The sequence below is a fragment of the Anolis sagrei genome, chromosome 11 (genome assembly GCF_037176765.1).
Source record: "Anolis sagrei isolate rAnoSag1 chromosome 11, rAnoSag1.mat, whole genome shotgun sequence".
Classification (NCBI taxonomy): Eukaryota; Metazoa; Chordata; class Lepidosauria; order Squamata; family Dactyloidae; genus Anolis; species Anolis sagrei.
The window spans coordinates 9,387,100-9,400,435 of NC_090031.1; the positions used below are offsets into that span (position 1 = coordinate 9,387,100).

General features: G+C 43.9%; 1 protein-coding gene across 11 annotated transcripts in view; it reads left to right on the plus strand.

Annotated features, from left to right (window-relative positions):
* EHMT1 (euchromatic histone lysine methyltransferase 1) overlaps window positions 1-13,336 on the plus strand; it is a 165,307-nt gene that overhangs the window by 53,064 nt on the left and 98,907 nt on the right. For all 11 annotated transcript variants that reach the window (XM_067471857.1, XM_067471866.1, XM_067471858.1 and 8 more), the window contains 2 exons: window positions 5,447-5,534; window positions 11,296-11,843. In XM_067471857.1, the coding sequence (XP_067327958.1) occupies window positions 5,447-5,534; window positions 11,296-11,843 (636 nt within the window). The remainder of the gene's footprint in view (window positions 1-5,446; window positions 5,535-11,295; window positions 11,844-13,336) is intronic.

Consider the following 13,336-nt stretch of genomic DNA (forward strand, 5'->3'; position numbering starts at 1 on the left):
TGGGATTGTTACCTTTTAGTGGAGTGAAATCTTTGGTTTGAGGAAAGAGAAAGGAGAGGAAGAAAGTCTCATAAAAAGCCTTTTTTTTGGTCTTCGCTGTAGGTCATGGGTGAGAGTGAGGATCTTGTATTACCTTGTGAGATGCTTTTGAAAACATTGTCTATCTCTAGATAGGAGAAAATGCTTCCCAACATTCCTAATGCCGTGACCCCTTAATACAGTTCTTCATGTTGTGGTGACCCCCAAACATAAAATTATTTCCATTGCTTCTTCATAACTGTAATTTTGCAACTGTTCTGTATTGTCATATTTATTTATTATTTATTTGTTGTGTCAGAGCAGCCAGTCTATTATATTACATTTCTAACAGGACAAAGCAAACAAACAGAAAAAATACACAACTTGTGAGTTTGGTAGCTGGTTAAATGTCCTTTGACCAGTATCTGGCCACTTGGAGTGCTTCCGGTGTTGCTGCAAGAAGGTCCTCCATTGTACATGTGGCAGGGCACAATTGTCATATGAATATCTGATATACAGGATGTATTTTCATTCACTGGACCAAATTTGGCACACATACCTGATACGCCTAAATTTGAATACTGGTGGGGTTGTGGGGACTGATTTTGTCATTTGGGAGTTGCAGTTGCTGGAATTTATAGTTCACCTACAATCAAAGAGCATTCTGGACTCCACCAATGATGGGATTGAACCAAACTTGGCACGCAGAACTCCCATGACCAAGAGAAAATACTGGAAGGGTTTGGTGGGCACTGACCTTGAGTTTTGGAGTTGTAGTTCACCTACATCCTGAGAGCACTGTGGACTCAAACAATGATGGATCTGGACCAAACTTGGCATAAATACTCAGTATGCCCAAACGTGAACACTAGTAGAGTTTGGGGGAAATAGACCTTGGCATTTGGGAGTTGTAGCTGCTGGGACGTATAGTTCACCTACAATCAAAGAATATTCTGAACCTCACCAACGATAGAATTGGGCCAGACTTCCCACACAGAAGCCCCATGACCAACAGAAAATACTGTGTTCTTTTTTAAAAGTAATTTTTATTGTGATTTTCCAGTTATTAATACAAAACAACCCAAAAAATAAAAGTGTATACACAAAATGGTAGATAGAGAAAAAAGAGGAAAAAGAGAGACAAAAGGAGAGAAAAAAGAAAAGAAGCAACTACAACTCCCAATAATAATAATAATACTGTGCTCTCTGATGGTCTTTGGCGACCCATCTGATAACCCTTCGCGACCCCCCTTGGGGTCCTGACCCCCAGGTTGAGAACCACTGCTCTAGAACATTGCCATATAGCCCAAAAAAAACTCACAACAACCCAGTGATTCCGGCCATGAAAGCCTTCGACAATACAAAGCCTAGACCATACATTGTCTAGATCAGTGGTTCCCAACTTGTGGGCAGTGGCCACGAGACCCAAAATAAGGTCTGCGGCTCTATATAATAATAATAATAATAATAATAATAATAATAATAATAATAATAATAACAACAATAATAATAATTATTATTATAATTATTATAATTATTATAATTATTATAATTATTATAATTATTATTATTAGAAACACAACAAGATGAGTCCACAGTAGACACACTGCTGGCTGTTGTATTGGATCACACGTCGGACACTTCCCAAGTGTCTAGGACTGTGTGATGTATCGGCGAATGATGCCTGCAGATCCCAGTAAGGTGGCCTTCTGTAGCTGACAGATGGTAATTTTGTCAGCGCCGATTGTGTTTAAGTGCAGGCCAAGGTCTTTTTTTAGTGAAGGACATACATTGGGTTGTTAGATGTCTTGTGTCCAAATTTGGTGTCAATTTGTCCAGTGGTTTTTGAGTTCTGTTAATCCCACAAACGAACATTACATTTTTATTTATATAGATGATTCTAAGGAAGAGAAAACCATTAGTGTGATAACTTCATACTAATGTGGAGATTAGTCATGTGCATTCAGGGCTTACCTTCATTCGTTTCCTGACCAAGATTTCGGTGGGGCTCCCAATCCATTTCGTCTGAGCCTCCTGAAATTGGGAGGTCAGATATTTGTTTTCTGCTTTCGGGGCCGAAAGATCCGCTTTCTTTCGGCCCATTATTGGGGTGGGGGGCTTCAACTGTAGCGGGCCTACGGGTGTAGGCTTTGGGTCTACATACCTGGGCCCCGTAGGGCCTGTGGCCGAGCACCAAGTAAAGAGCACTCTGTACTCAGCGCTCGGCTGCAGGCCTGGTGTTTTAGGCTTACGCGCAATCGATTGAAAAAGCAAGCTTGGAGCCGGTACCTGCTCTTGCCTGCCTTTCGTTTCGAGTCTATTTTCGTTCCTGGAGGGACCTTTCCGTTTTGTGTCTTACGAATGAACAGAACAAAACGGAAACATGAATCAAAAGGATGGGATACATTTCGGGTCCATTACTAATGGAAATTCATTGTTTCCTTATGCCTTATACTTCGGTTTGCAAGACTAAAAAATATTGCTTGCCTTACCACCCCGAAAAAGCCCTGACGTCCTTAACTGCATTGCTCTTTGCCTTCTTCAAAGTTGGATCTTATAGTTCCACTTGCAAGGGAAAGGGCTTGTCGCCTGGTCTCAACAAGGTCAAGTTCACAGTAACAAAGTGGCAGCGAATGGCGATGACAGGGCCGTGCTGCGTGGTGGATCTGCGCACTGTTCAGGCAAATCCTTTTGTTCCATTTCTCCATCTGATTTGTATGCATAGGCATATCTATGGAGACAACTGCTGGATGAATTTCTCCGCCATTGATCTCCAAGGAAAGGGAGTTGCTTCAATAGATGTCTGTGAATACCTAAAGAGAAGCCAGCCTGCCTAAGAGCAGATAATGATGCCCAGCAGTGTCCCAGCCATGTCTGTTTGCCTCCGTTCAGCTTCATACCTGTTAGGCTCCCTTCAGCCAGGTTGTATCGAAGACATATTCACAAGCTCTGGAAACGTGTCTTTTGGCATCAAGTCTGTGTTGTCTTACCTATACATCTTGGAGCAACAATACCTAAAAGTGTGTTATGCCACGTTACTTTATACCAGGCATGGGCAAACTTTCTAACTCATGGGCAAACTTTCTAACCATTTCCTGCTAGGAGGACTGACTTCCCAGTGATGAAGGAAAACGGGAAGGAAGGAAGAAAGGGAGGGAAGGAAGTGTGGAATGAGAAAGAGAAATGAGGGGGTAGGAGGAGGAAAGAGGGAAGGAAGGTAAGACCAAAGGGAGGGAAGGATGGAAGTAAGGAAGGGAAAGAGGAAGGAAAGAGGGAACGAAGGACGAAAGGGAGGAATGGAAGGATGGAATGAGAAAGAGGGAGAGAGGGAAGGAGGGAGGAAAGAGGGAAGGAAGGATGAAAGGGAAGGAAGGAAGGGTGGAATGAGAAAGAGAAAGGAGGGGGTGGGAGGAGGAAAGAGGGAAGGAAGGTAAGACCAAAGGGAGGGAAGGATGGAAGTAAGGAAGGGAAGGAGAAAGGAAAGAGGGAACAAAGGATGAAAGGGAGGAAAGGAAGGATGGAATGAGAAAGGGGGAGAGAGGGAAGGAGAGAGGAAAGAGGGAAGGGAGGACGAAAGGGAAGGAAGGAAGGGTGGAATGAGAAAGAGAAAGGAGGGGGTAAGAGAGAGGAGAGAGGGGAGGAAGGTAAGACAAAAGGGAGGGAAGGATGGAAGTAAGGAAAGGAAGGAGGAAGGAAAGAGGGAATGAAGGACGAAAGGGAGGAAAGGAAGGATGGAATGAGAAAGAGGGAGAGAGGGAAGGACAGAGGAAAGAAGAAAGGAGAGACAAAAGGGAGGGAAGGATAGAAGTAAGGAAGGGAAGGAGGAAGGAAAGAGAGAATGAAGGACGAAAGGAAGGATGGAATGAGAAAGAGGGAGAGGGGGAAGGAGAGAGGAAAGAAGAAAGGAGAGACAAAAGGGAGGGAAGGATAGAAGTAAGGAAGGGAAGGAAGAAGGAAAGAGGGAATGAAGGACGAAAGGGAGGAAATGAAGGATGGAATGAGAAAGAGGGAGAGAGGGAAGGACAGAGGAAAGAGGGAAGGAAGGTAAGACCAAAGGGAGGGAAGGATGGAGGTAAGGAAGGGAAGGAGGAAGGAAAGAGGGAATGAAGGACGAAAGGAAGGATAGAATGAGAAAGAGGGAGAGGGGGAAGGAGAGAGGAAAGAAGAAAAGAGAGACAAAAGGGAGGGAAGGATAGAAGTAAGGAAGGGAAGGAGGAAGGAAAAAGGGAACGAAGGACGAAAGGGAGGAAAGGAAGGATGGAATGAGAAAAGGGGAGAGAGGGAAGGAGGGAGGAAAGAGGGAAGATGAAAGGGAGGGAAGGAAGGGAGGAATGAGAAAGAGGGAGAGGGGGAAGGACAGCGGAAAGAGGGAAGGAAGGTAAGACCAAATGGAGGGAAGGAAAGAAGGAAGAAGAGGGAACGAAGGGCAAAAGGGAGGAAAATAGAATGAGAAAGCAAGGGAAGGGAAAGGAGAGAGGAAAGAGGGAAGGAAAGACCAAAGGGAGGGAAGGATGGAAGTAAGGAAGGGAAGGAGGAAGAAAAAAGAGAAGGAAGGAAGGAAGAACGAAAGGGAAAAGATGGATGGAAGGAAAGATAAAGGAAAGACAGAAGGAAGGGGAGACAAAAGGGAGGGAAGGAAGGACAAAAGGGTTGTAGGGGAGGATGGTAGGAGAAAGAGGGAGTGAAGGGAGGTAAGAAGAAAGGAAAGAGAGACAGAAGAAAAGACAAAAAGGATGGAAGGACAAAAGGATGGAAGGGAATGAAGGAAGGGAAGGAGGAAGGAAAGAGACAGAAGGAAAGACAAAAGGGAGGAAGAAAAGGATGGAGGGAAAGAAGGGAGGAAGGAGAGAAGGAAAGACAAAAGGGAAGGAAGCAAGAAGAAAGGAGAGAGGGAGGGAAGGAAGGTTGAAAGAGTGGGAGGGAAGGAAGAAGGGAGAAAGAGGGAGGTAAAGAAGGGAGGGATGAAGACAAAACTGTGGAAGGGGGAGGAAGGGGGAGGGAAGGAGGAAGGGAAGACAGAAGGAAGAATGGCTAGGATGGTGAGCCAGGGGATGGCCTGAGAAAAGAGCCCAAGAGGCCACATCTGGCCCCCAGGCCTGGGTTTGCCCATACCTGCTGTAGACCAAGTGTTAGTCTTCTACATAAGGCTTCAATCTGCTAGGGAAACTGAGCTGTCAGGTATTGTTGAACTGCTGTTCCCATCATAGCTCATTGCCCATCAAAGCTTGTGTCTGAAGGGAGTTGGATTCCAGCACCGTCTAGAAGGGATTTCTTGAGCATAGCTGTTGTCACTCCATCATCTTCCTTCCTGCGTTAACCTGATCATGAGTCTCAGATAAGGGAGAAAATGGAAGCCGATTGTATCCCAATAGAATTTACTAATTTACAAACAAAATATGATTTCTCTCTTTCTCTTTGTCTCTTTTAGAGAGCTCTTATGAGTAAGGAAGATCCCAGAAGAGATACCTGTGTGAAGGGTGAACGCTTGAAAAATATCACCATCAGCAAAGAGGAAGGTAAATGCATCTGAGTTCAGGAGACGTCAAGTCTGGCCTTTCCATGGGGTGGGCAGGTCTTTTTCCTCAAGTGATGTGTTCGTTGGTCAATGTCAAGTGATGTGTTCGTTGGTCAACGTCAATTGTTGTGTTCATTGTTCAACATCAAATGATGTGTTGTTGGTCAACGTCAAGTGATGTGTTCGTTGGTCAACTTCAGGTGATGTGTTCGTTGGTCAGTGTCAAGTGTTGTGTTCATTGGTCAAAGTCAAGTGATGTATTCGTTGGTCAATGTCAAGTGCTGTGTTCCTTGGTCAACGTCAAGTGATGTGTTGTTGGTCAACGTCAAGTGATGTGTTCGTTGGTCAACTTCAGGTGATGTGTTCGTTGGTCAGTGTCAAGTGTTGTGTTCATTGTCAACATCAAGTGATGTGTTGTTGGTCAACTTCAAATGATGTATTCGTTGGTCAATGTCAAGTGCTGTGTTCGTTGGCCAATGTCAAGTGATGTGTTAGTTGGTCAACGTCAAGTGTTGTGTTCATTGGTCAACGTCAAGTGTTGTGTTCATTGATCAACGTCAAGTGTTGTGTTCGTTGGTCAATGTCAAGTGCTGTGTTGGTTGACCAATGTCAAGTGATTTGTTAGTTGGTCAACATCAAGTGTTGTGTTCATTGGTCAAAGTCAAGTGATGTATTCGTTGGTCAATGTCAAGTGCTGTGTTCCTTGGTCAACGTCAAGTGATGTGTTAGTTGGTCAGTGTCAAGCTATGGTTACAATTACCCCCCCCCCCCCTTAAGGCTAATTGGTACACTCATCAAAACATTGCATCAGTTTGTTGTCATGGTGGCTCTTGGGAAAGATATTTGATTATAAACACAGAGTTGTCTTTGTTGTCTCCATCATGCCATGTACAAATCTTGCACATTGCAGTCGATATTTTCCAGAGCTGAATAGTGTTTGGATAGGAATGTTACCAGCAGAGATATCTCGATGTATCTTCCTCATCTTTGTACATCCTCAGTATGAACATAATTGAGCAGAGGATGTTCTTTGTCCTTCCAGGATCAGAACGTATTTCCTCCCTCGTCTTGTCCTTCCTTGGACTTATTATCTGTTGTCTCTCATTATCCTTTTGATAGCTTTAGCTTTGGCACATCAAGGCATTAAACACAAGAGTATTACAGCCTTTTCTGAAAGCAATCCCAGCATGATCTGACATTTCCAAAGTTTGAAAATGCACTGCGTTTGAAGTAATACACATATTAGTTCATGGACAATTGTCGGCTCTGGAAAAAAAAGTCCAGTTCTGAAATGTGCCAAAAAGTCAGCCTAAAATATAATAATAATAATAATAATAATAATAATAATAATGCCAGCAGAGTGTCTGCTGTGGACTCATCTTGTTGTGTTTCAAATAATAATAATAATAATAATAATAATAATAATAATAATGCCAAGGGTCTATGGCCTCTTTGAGATCTTTAGAGGAAAATGTTGTTCCGCAGTCAAATCTGTTAAGAGCTACTTATGCCAACCTAGCACTTCAAAAACATTCAGATGCGAGTAGATCAATAGGTACCGCTCCGGCGGCAAGGTAACAGCTCCATGAAGTCATGCTGGCCAAATGACCTTGGAGGTGTCTACGGACAGCGCTGGGTCTTCGGCTTAGAAATGGAGATGAGCACCAACCCCCAGAGTCGGATACGACTGGACTTCATGTCACGGGAAAACCCTGATATGATTAATAGAATCAACAAATCATAAATCCCAACAATGTCATGCAGCGGCTAAAAAACCCAATGGGATTTTGCCCTACATCAATAGGAGTCTAGTGACTAGATGTGGGGAAGTCACTCTTCTGCTTTGGTCAGACCACACCTGGAATACTGTGTCCAATTCTGTGCACCATAACTGAAGAAAGATGTTGACAAGCTGGAATGTGTCCAGAGGAGGGCGACTAAAATGATCAGGGGTCTGGAGAACAAGCCCTATGAGGAGCGGCTTAAAGAGCTGGGCATGTTTAGCCTGAAGAAGAGAAGGCTGAGAGGAGACATGATAGCCATGTATAAATAGGTGAGATGCAGTCAGAGGGAGTAGGGAGCAAGCTTGTTTTATTTATTTATTTATTTATTTATTTGCTATATTTATATACCGCCGTTTCTCAGCCTAGCCGGCGACTCAACGCGGTTTACAACATAATATAACAATCAACAGTAAAAAAGTTAAAAGCATAAAAAACATGAAAAAACATAAAAACACAATTCATACATCAATACCAATCCAGTTCGACTCTTAACTAAAAACGTGATCCAGTTCGTCATCCATGTTGCCAGTCCTTTAGTCAGTTACCATTCGTTGCATTGGACAGTTTTCTGCTGTCCTGGAGACTAGGACGCAATGGCTTCAAACTACAGGAAAGAAGTTCCATCTGAACATTAGGAAGAACTTCCTCACTGTGAGAGCCGTTCAGCAGTGGAACTCTCTGCCCCGGAATGTGGTGGAGGCTCCTTCTTTGGAAGCTTTTAAACAGAGGCTGGATGGCCATCTGTCGGGGGTGCTTTGAATGCAATATTCCTGCTTCTCGGCAGGGAGTTGGACTGGGTGGCCCATGAGGTCTCTTCCAACTCTACGATTCAATGATTCTATAAGCTGACCCACTTGTAGAGGCATAATAAAGTTGGTGGTAACTGTGGAGCATGAAAGGTTGTTGGGTTGCATGGTGCTCTTCTAATCTGTGCTGCATTTTCCATATCGCACCACTTTAGTCTCAGAAAACCAGCAACACGTCCATGTCGAATATTTTTAAAAATTAGAGAAAACGTCGAAGTGTTTCCCTACACAGTTTGTAGTTTCACTGTGCTTGGAAATTGCACGATAAGAACGATAAGAGTATTATTGCCTGCCGTTATGATGGCTCATCTTACCTCTGTTTGCTGAAACACTGCTCCTCTGTATATCTGTTGCTGGGGAACATCAGCAAAAGGCTATCTGTGCTTTTGTTTCCATGGGCATCGTTGGCTACTGTGAAGGTAGATTGTTGAGTAAGATAGCACTAGGTAACACAAGCTTTGTTCCTAGGTTATAAATGACATTTCCTAATTCGCTTAAAAAATGGAAAAAAAGTTTATTAAACTGGAAAAAACTTGGTTTTTGTGGGACATCCCGCAACATATTTTGTTATAGTTTTTCAATAAATCTCGGAGTTCCCACTGGCGCAGTGGGTTAAACCCTTGTGCCAGCACGACTGAAGACCGACAGGTTGCAGGTTCGAATCCGGAGAGAGGGCGGATGAGCTCCCTCTGTCAGCTCCAGCTCCTTACGCAGGGATATGAGAGAAGCCTCCCACAAGGATGATAAAACATCAAAACATCCGGGCGTCCCCTGGGCAACGTCCTTGCAGACGGCCAATTATCTCACACCAGAAGCAACTTGCAGTTTCTCAAGTCACTCCTGACACGATCAATAATAATAATAATAATAATAATAATAATAATAATAATAAACCCCAAAAACTCTCATCATTGAGTCGCAACCAAATTAGCCTAGTCTGTGGAAGCCACAAAAACGAGGTCCCTGGAATAGAACAACTACTTTTAAAGTAAGCACCGCACAACTAAACAGGAAATATGTATTTATTTATTTAAAACTTATATACCCCGGTCTTCTCAACCTCCGCAGAGGGACTCAGCAGAAAATCAATACACAAATACAGCTAGAAAACATAATAACATCATAATAAGTTAAAATACAAACCGAAGAAATACATAAAGCCAAATCGCCAAGATAAAATCACGTTCATCTCAATCCGTCAGTGTGGATTGAGATGCTTTCTAACAAAGAATATACGTTTTTTCAATTTTCCAGAAACTTCATTTTTGTGGCTGCCACAAACTAGGTTTGAATTGGTCGAGACTTGATTTATTATTTACTAGCTGTCCCCTGCCACGCGTTGCTGTGGCCCAGTCTGTGTATATGTGTTTTGTGTGTGCATGTATGTGTATATATGTGGTTAGTAATGTATGTTTTATTTTTTTGGCTTTTTAAGTCCCTTCTGCTGTGTTTTCCAGTGTTTCTATGAGTGATGGTCACTCGTTGGCCTGATATGTGTATTGTGTCCAAATTTGGTGTCAATTCGTCCAGTGGTTTTTGAGTTATGTTAATCCCACAAACAAACATTACATTTTTATTTATATAGACTAGCCGTCCCCTGCCACGCGTTGCTGTGGCCCAGTCTGTGTATATGTGTTTTGTGTGTGTATATATATGTGTGTGTGTATATATATTTGTGTATATGTGTATATATGTGTGTTTGCGTATATATATATGTGTGTGTGTGTGGTTTTGTGCATGCATTGTAATGTTTTTTTTTTTTTAAATGGCTTTTTAAGTCCCTTCTGGTGTGTTTTTCAGTGTTTCTATGAGTGATGGTCACTCATTGGCTTGAGAGGTGTATTGTGTCCCAATTTGGTGTCAATTCGCCCAGTGGTTTTTGAGTTCTGTTAATCCCACAAACAAACATTGCATTTTTATTTATATAGATTTATCGTGTCAGAAGCGAATTGAGAGTACAATTATAATGTATTTAACAACACAAAGTTAAAAACTTGGATTTTAACTAAATTTCCTTTGACCAGAAACTGGCCACTTGGAGTGTCTCTGTAAGAAGGTCCTCCGTTGTGCATGTGACAGGGCTCAAGCAGCATGATAGTAAGTGGTCTGTGGTTTGCTCTTCTCCGTACTCGCATGTCATGGACTCCACTTTGTAGCCCCATTTCTTGAGGTTGGCTATGCATCTTGTGGTTCCATAGCTCAGTTTGTCCAGCATCCTCCTAGTCTTCTGTGTGCGCAGGAGGGAGTTTCTCATCCAGTCTCAGCCACTGATTGAGGTTCCGGGTTTTAACCTGCCACTTTTGGACTCTCGCTTGCTGAGGTGTTCCTGCAAGTATCTCTGTAGATCTTAGAAAGCTGTTTCTTGATTTAATTCATTGGCTTGCTGGCTGATATTTGAACATAGGATGGGCTGGAGATGTCAATGCCTTGGTCCTTTCATTGTTGACTACCATTTCCCGGCGGATGTCAAGTGGTGTTATACTGGCTAAACAGTATAATTTTTCAAGTGGTGGTGGGCTTAGACATCCTCTTATAATGTGTCATGTCTCATTAAGAGACACCCCCACTGTTTTAGCATGGTGAGATATATTCTACTCTGGTCATGTGTACTCAGCAGCAGAGTAGCAAAACACAAGGGTAGATGTCTTCACTGTGTCTGGTTGTGATCCCCAGGTTGTGCCAGTCAACTTCCGTACGATATTATTTCTAGTGCCCACTTTTTGCTTGCTAGCCAAGCATTGCTTCTTGTCAGTCTGAGCACAGTCCAGAGTGACTCCCAGGTATTTGAGTGTGGGATTCCTTCCCAGGTCATTCTCAGAGCTTGAGATGCTTGTCTGTTCTTAAGGTGAAAAGCACTTGTATGCATTTTAAGTGGATTAGGAATCAGCTGGTTTCCCCTGTAATAGGCAGTAAGAGCACCTAAAGCTTTGGAGAGCTTGTGTTCAACCATTTCAAAGCTCCCTGCTTGTGTGGTGATGGCACGATCGTCAGCATAGATGAAACTCTTTTTTCCTTCTGGCAGTGGTTGGCCATTTGTATAAATGTGAAACAATGATAGATTTCCTTTGAGTCACCATAAGTTTCTTTGCAGGACTAGATAGGTTTATGGCTGACAAAGCCATCCTTTCAGTGTCCATTGAGTCATTCTCTCTCACTCTTTTTCCATTTCTAGGATTTAATGCTATGGCAGCAGATGAAAGTGCTATAGAGAAGCAAGTTGGGGATCCCAAGATGGCCCCCGATGGCGAAACCAACGGCTCTTGCGAGTTCAATGAAACCAAGAGCCACTCGGGTGCAGCTAAGAACACTCAGGACAGCGCCAAAGTGAGCCAAGGGGACTCTGTGGCCAAGTTGAGCCGGATAGCGGAAAACGGCCTTTTGGAGAGAGATGGTCTCCCCGGGAAGCAGAACCACATCAAAGCCAACGATTTCACGCAGACTTCGGTCACGGGGAGCAATGGTTACATTTTGCAGAAACAGACAGCTCAGGAGGTGCCCGCCAGGACTAACAGCGGGGCTTTTGCTTCCCTCCCTGGCCATGCCGCTAAAACCCTCCCTGTGGGCAAGGGGAGAACGTTGAGCGCCTTTGCCCAGGCCGCTTTGCCGGCGAAACACGGGGAAGGCGCCAAGGACGGCGAGGGGAAGAAAAGTACAGGCGCACATGGCAACATGAAGGTTCACAGAGCCCGGAAGACACTACCCAAGTCTCCCTCGGACCAGGTAAAGGGGTCTCAAAATGGGTTAAGGCATCCTGGCTTAAGTTGTGTGAGATGCAGAATGTGGTGGTATGGGCTGTTGGGCGAGTGGGCTTAGTAACAACAGACACTCATAAGAGCAGGTGTGCCTGTAGCTTAGTTCCCCTCAGTGTGAGAGGTGTCTGTTTTAGTAGGCTTCAGTATGAGTATCAGTTTTAGTTTGCCTCAGTGTATGAGAGGTGTCAGTCTGAGAGAGCCCTCAGTGTGAGAGGCGTCAGTCTGAGAGAGCCCTCAGTGTGAGAAGGCCTCAGTGTGAGAAGGGCTTCAGTGTGAGATAGGCCTCAGTATGAGTAGGCCTGGTGTGAGAAGCTTCAGATTGAAGGCCGTTGTGTTGTTATTTGTTTTACCTGATGTTTTAATTGGTTAAAGTGTTTTACATTTGTGTTTTAATAGTAATCTTGGGTGTGCCTCAAAATGGGTTAAGACATCCTGGCTTAAGTTGTGTGAGATGCAGAATGTGGTGGTACGGGCTGTTGGGCCAGTGGGCTTAGTAACAACAGACACTCATAAGAGCAAGTGTGTCTGTAGCTTAGTTCCCCTCAGTGTGAGAGGTCTCTGTTTTAGTAAGCCTCAGTATGAGTAGGCCTCAGTTTTGAGAGGCATCAGTCTGAGCGAGCCCTCAGTGTGAGAAGGCCTCAGTGTGAGAAAGCCTCAGTGTGAGGTAGACCTCAGTATGAGTAGGCCTGGTGTGGGAAGCTTCAGATTGAAGGTTGCTGTGTTGTTCTTTCTCTCTCTGATGTTTTAATTTGTGTGTTTTAATTGTAATCTTGGACATGCCTCAAAATGGGTCAAGACATCCTGGCTTAAGTTGTGTGAGATGTAGAATGTGGTGATACAGGCTGTTGGGCGAGTGGCCTTATAAGAGCAGGTGTGCCTGTAATTTAGTTCCCCTCAGTATGAGAGGCCTCAGTTTTAGTTTGCCTCAGTGTATGAGAGGCGTCAGTCTGAGCAAGGCCTCAGTGTGAGAAAGGCCTCAGTGGGAGATAGGCCTCAGTATGAGTAGGCCTGGTGTGAGAAGCTTCAGATTGAAGGCCGTTGTGTTGTTATTTGTTTTATCTGATGTTTTAATTGGTTAAAGTGTTTTACGTGTGTGTTTTAATTGGAATCTTGGGCGTGCCTCAAAATGGGTTAAGACATCCTGGCTTAAGTTGTGTGTGATGCAGAATGTGGTGGTACGGGCTGTTGGGCGAGTGGGCTTAGTAACAACAGACTCTCATAAGAGCAGGTGTGCCTGTAGCTTAGTTCCCCTCAGTGTGAGAGGTCTGTTTTAGTAGGCCTCAGTATGAGTAGGCCTCAGTTTTAGTTTGCCTCAGTGTATGAGAGGCGTCAGACTGAGAGAGCCCTCAGTGTGAAAAGGCCTCAGTATGAGTAGGCCTGGTGTGAGAAGCTTCAGATTGAAGGCCGTTGTGTTGTTATTTGTTTTATCTGATGTTTTAATTGGTTAAAGTGTTTTACGTG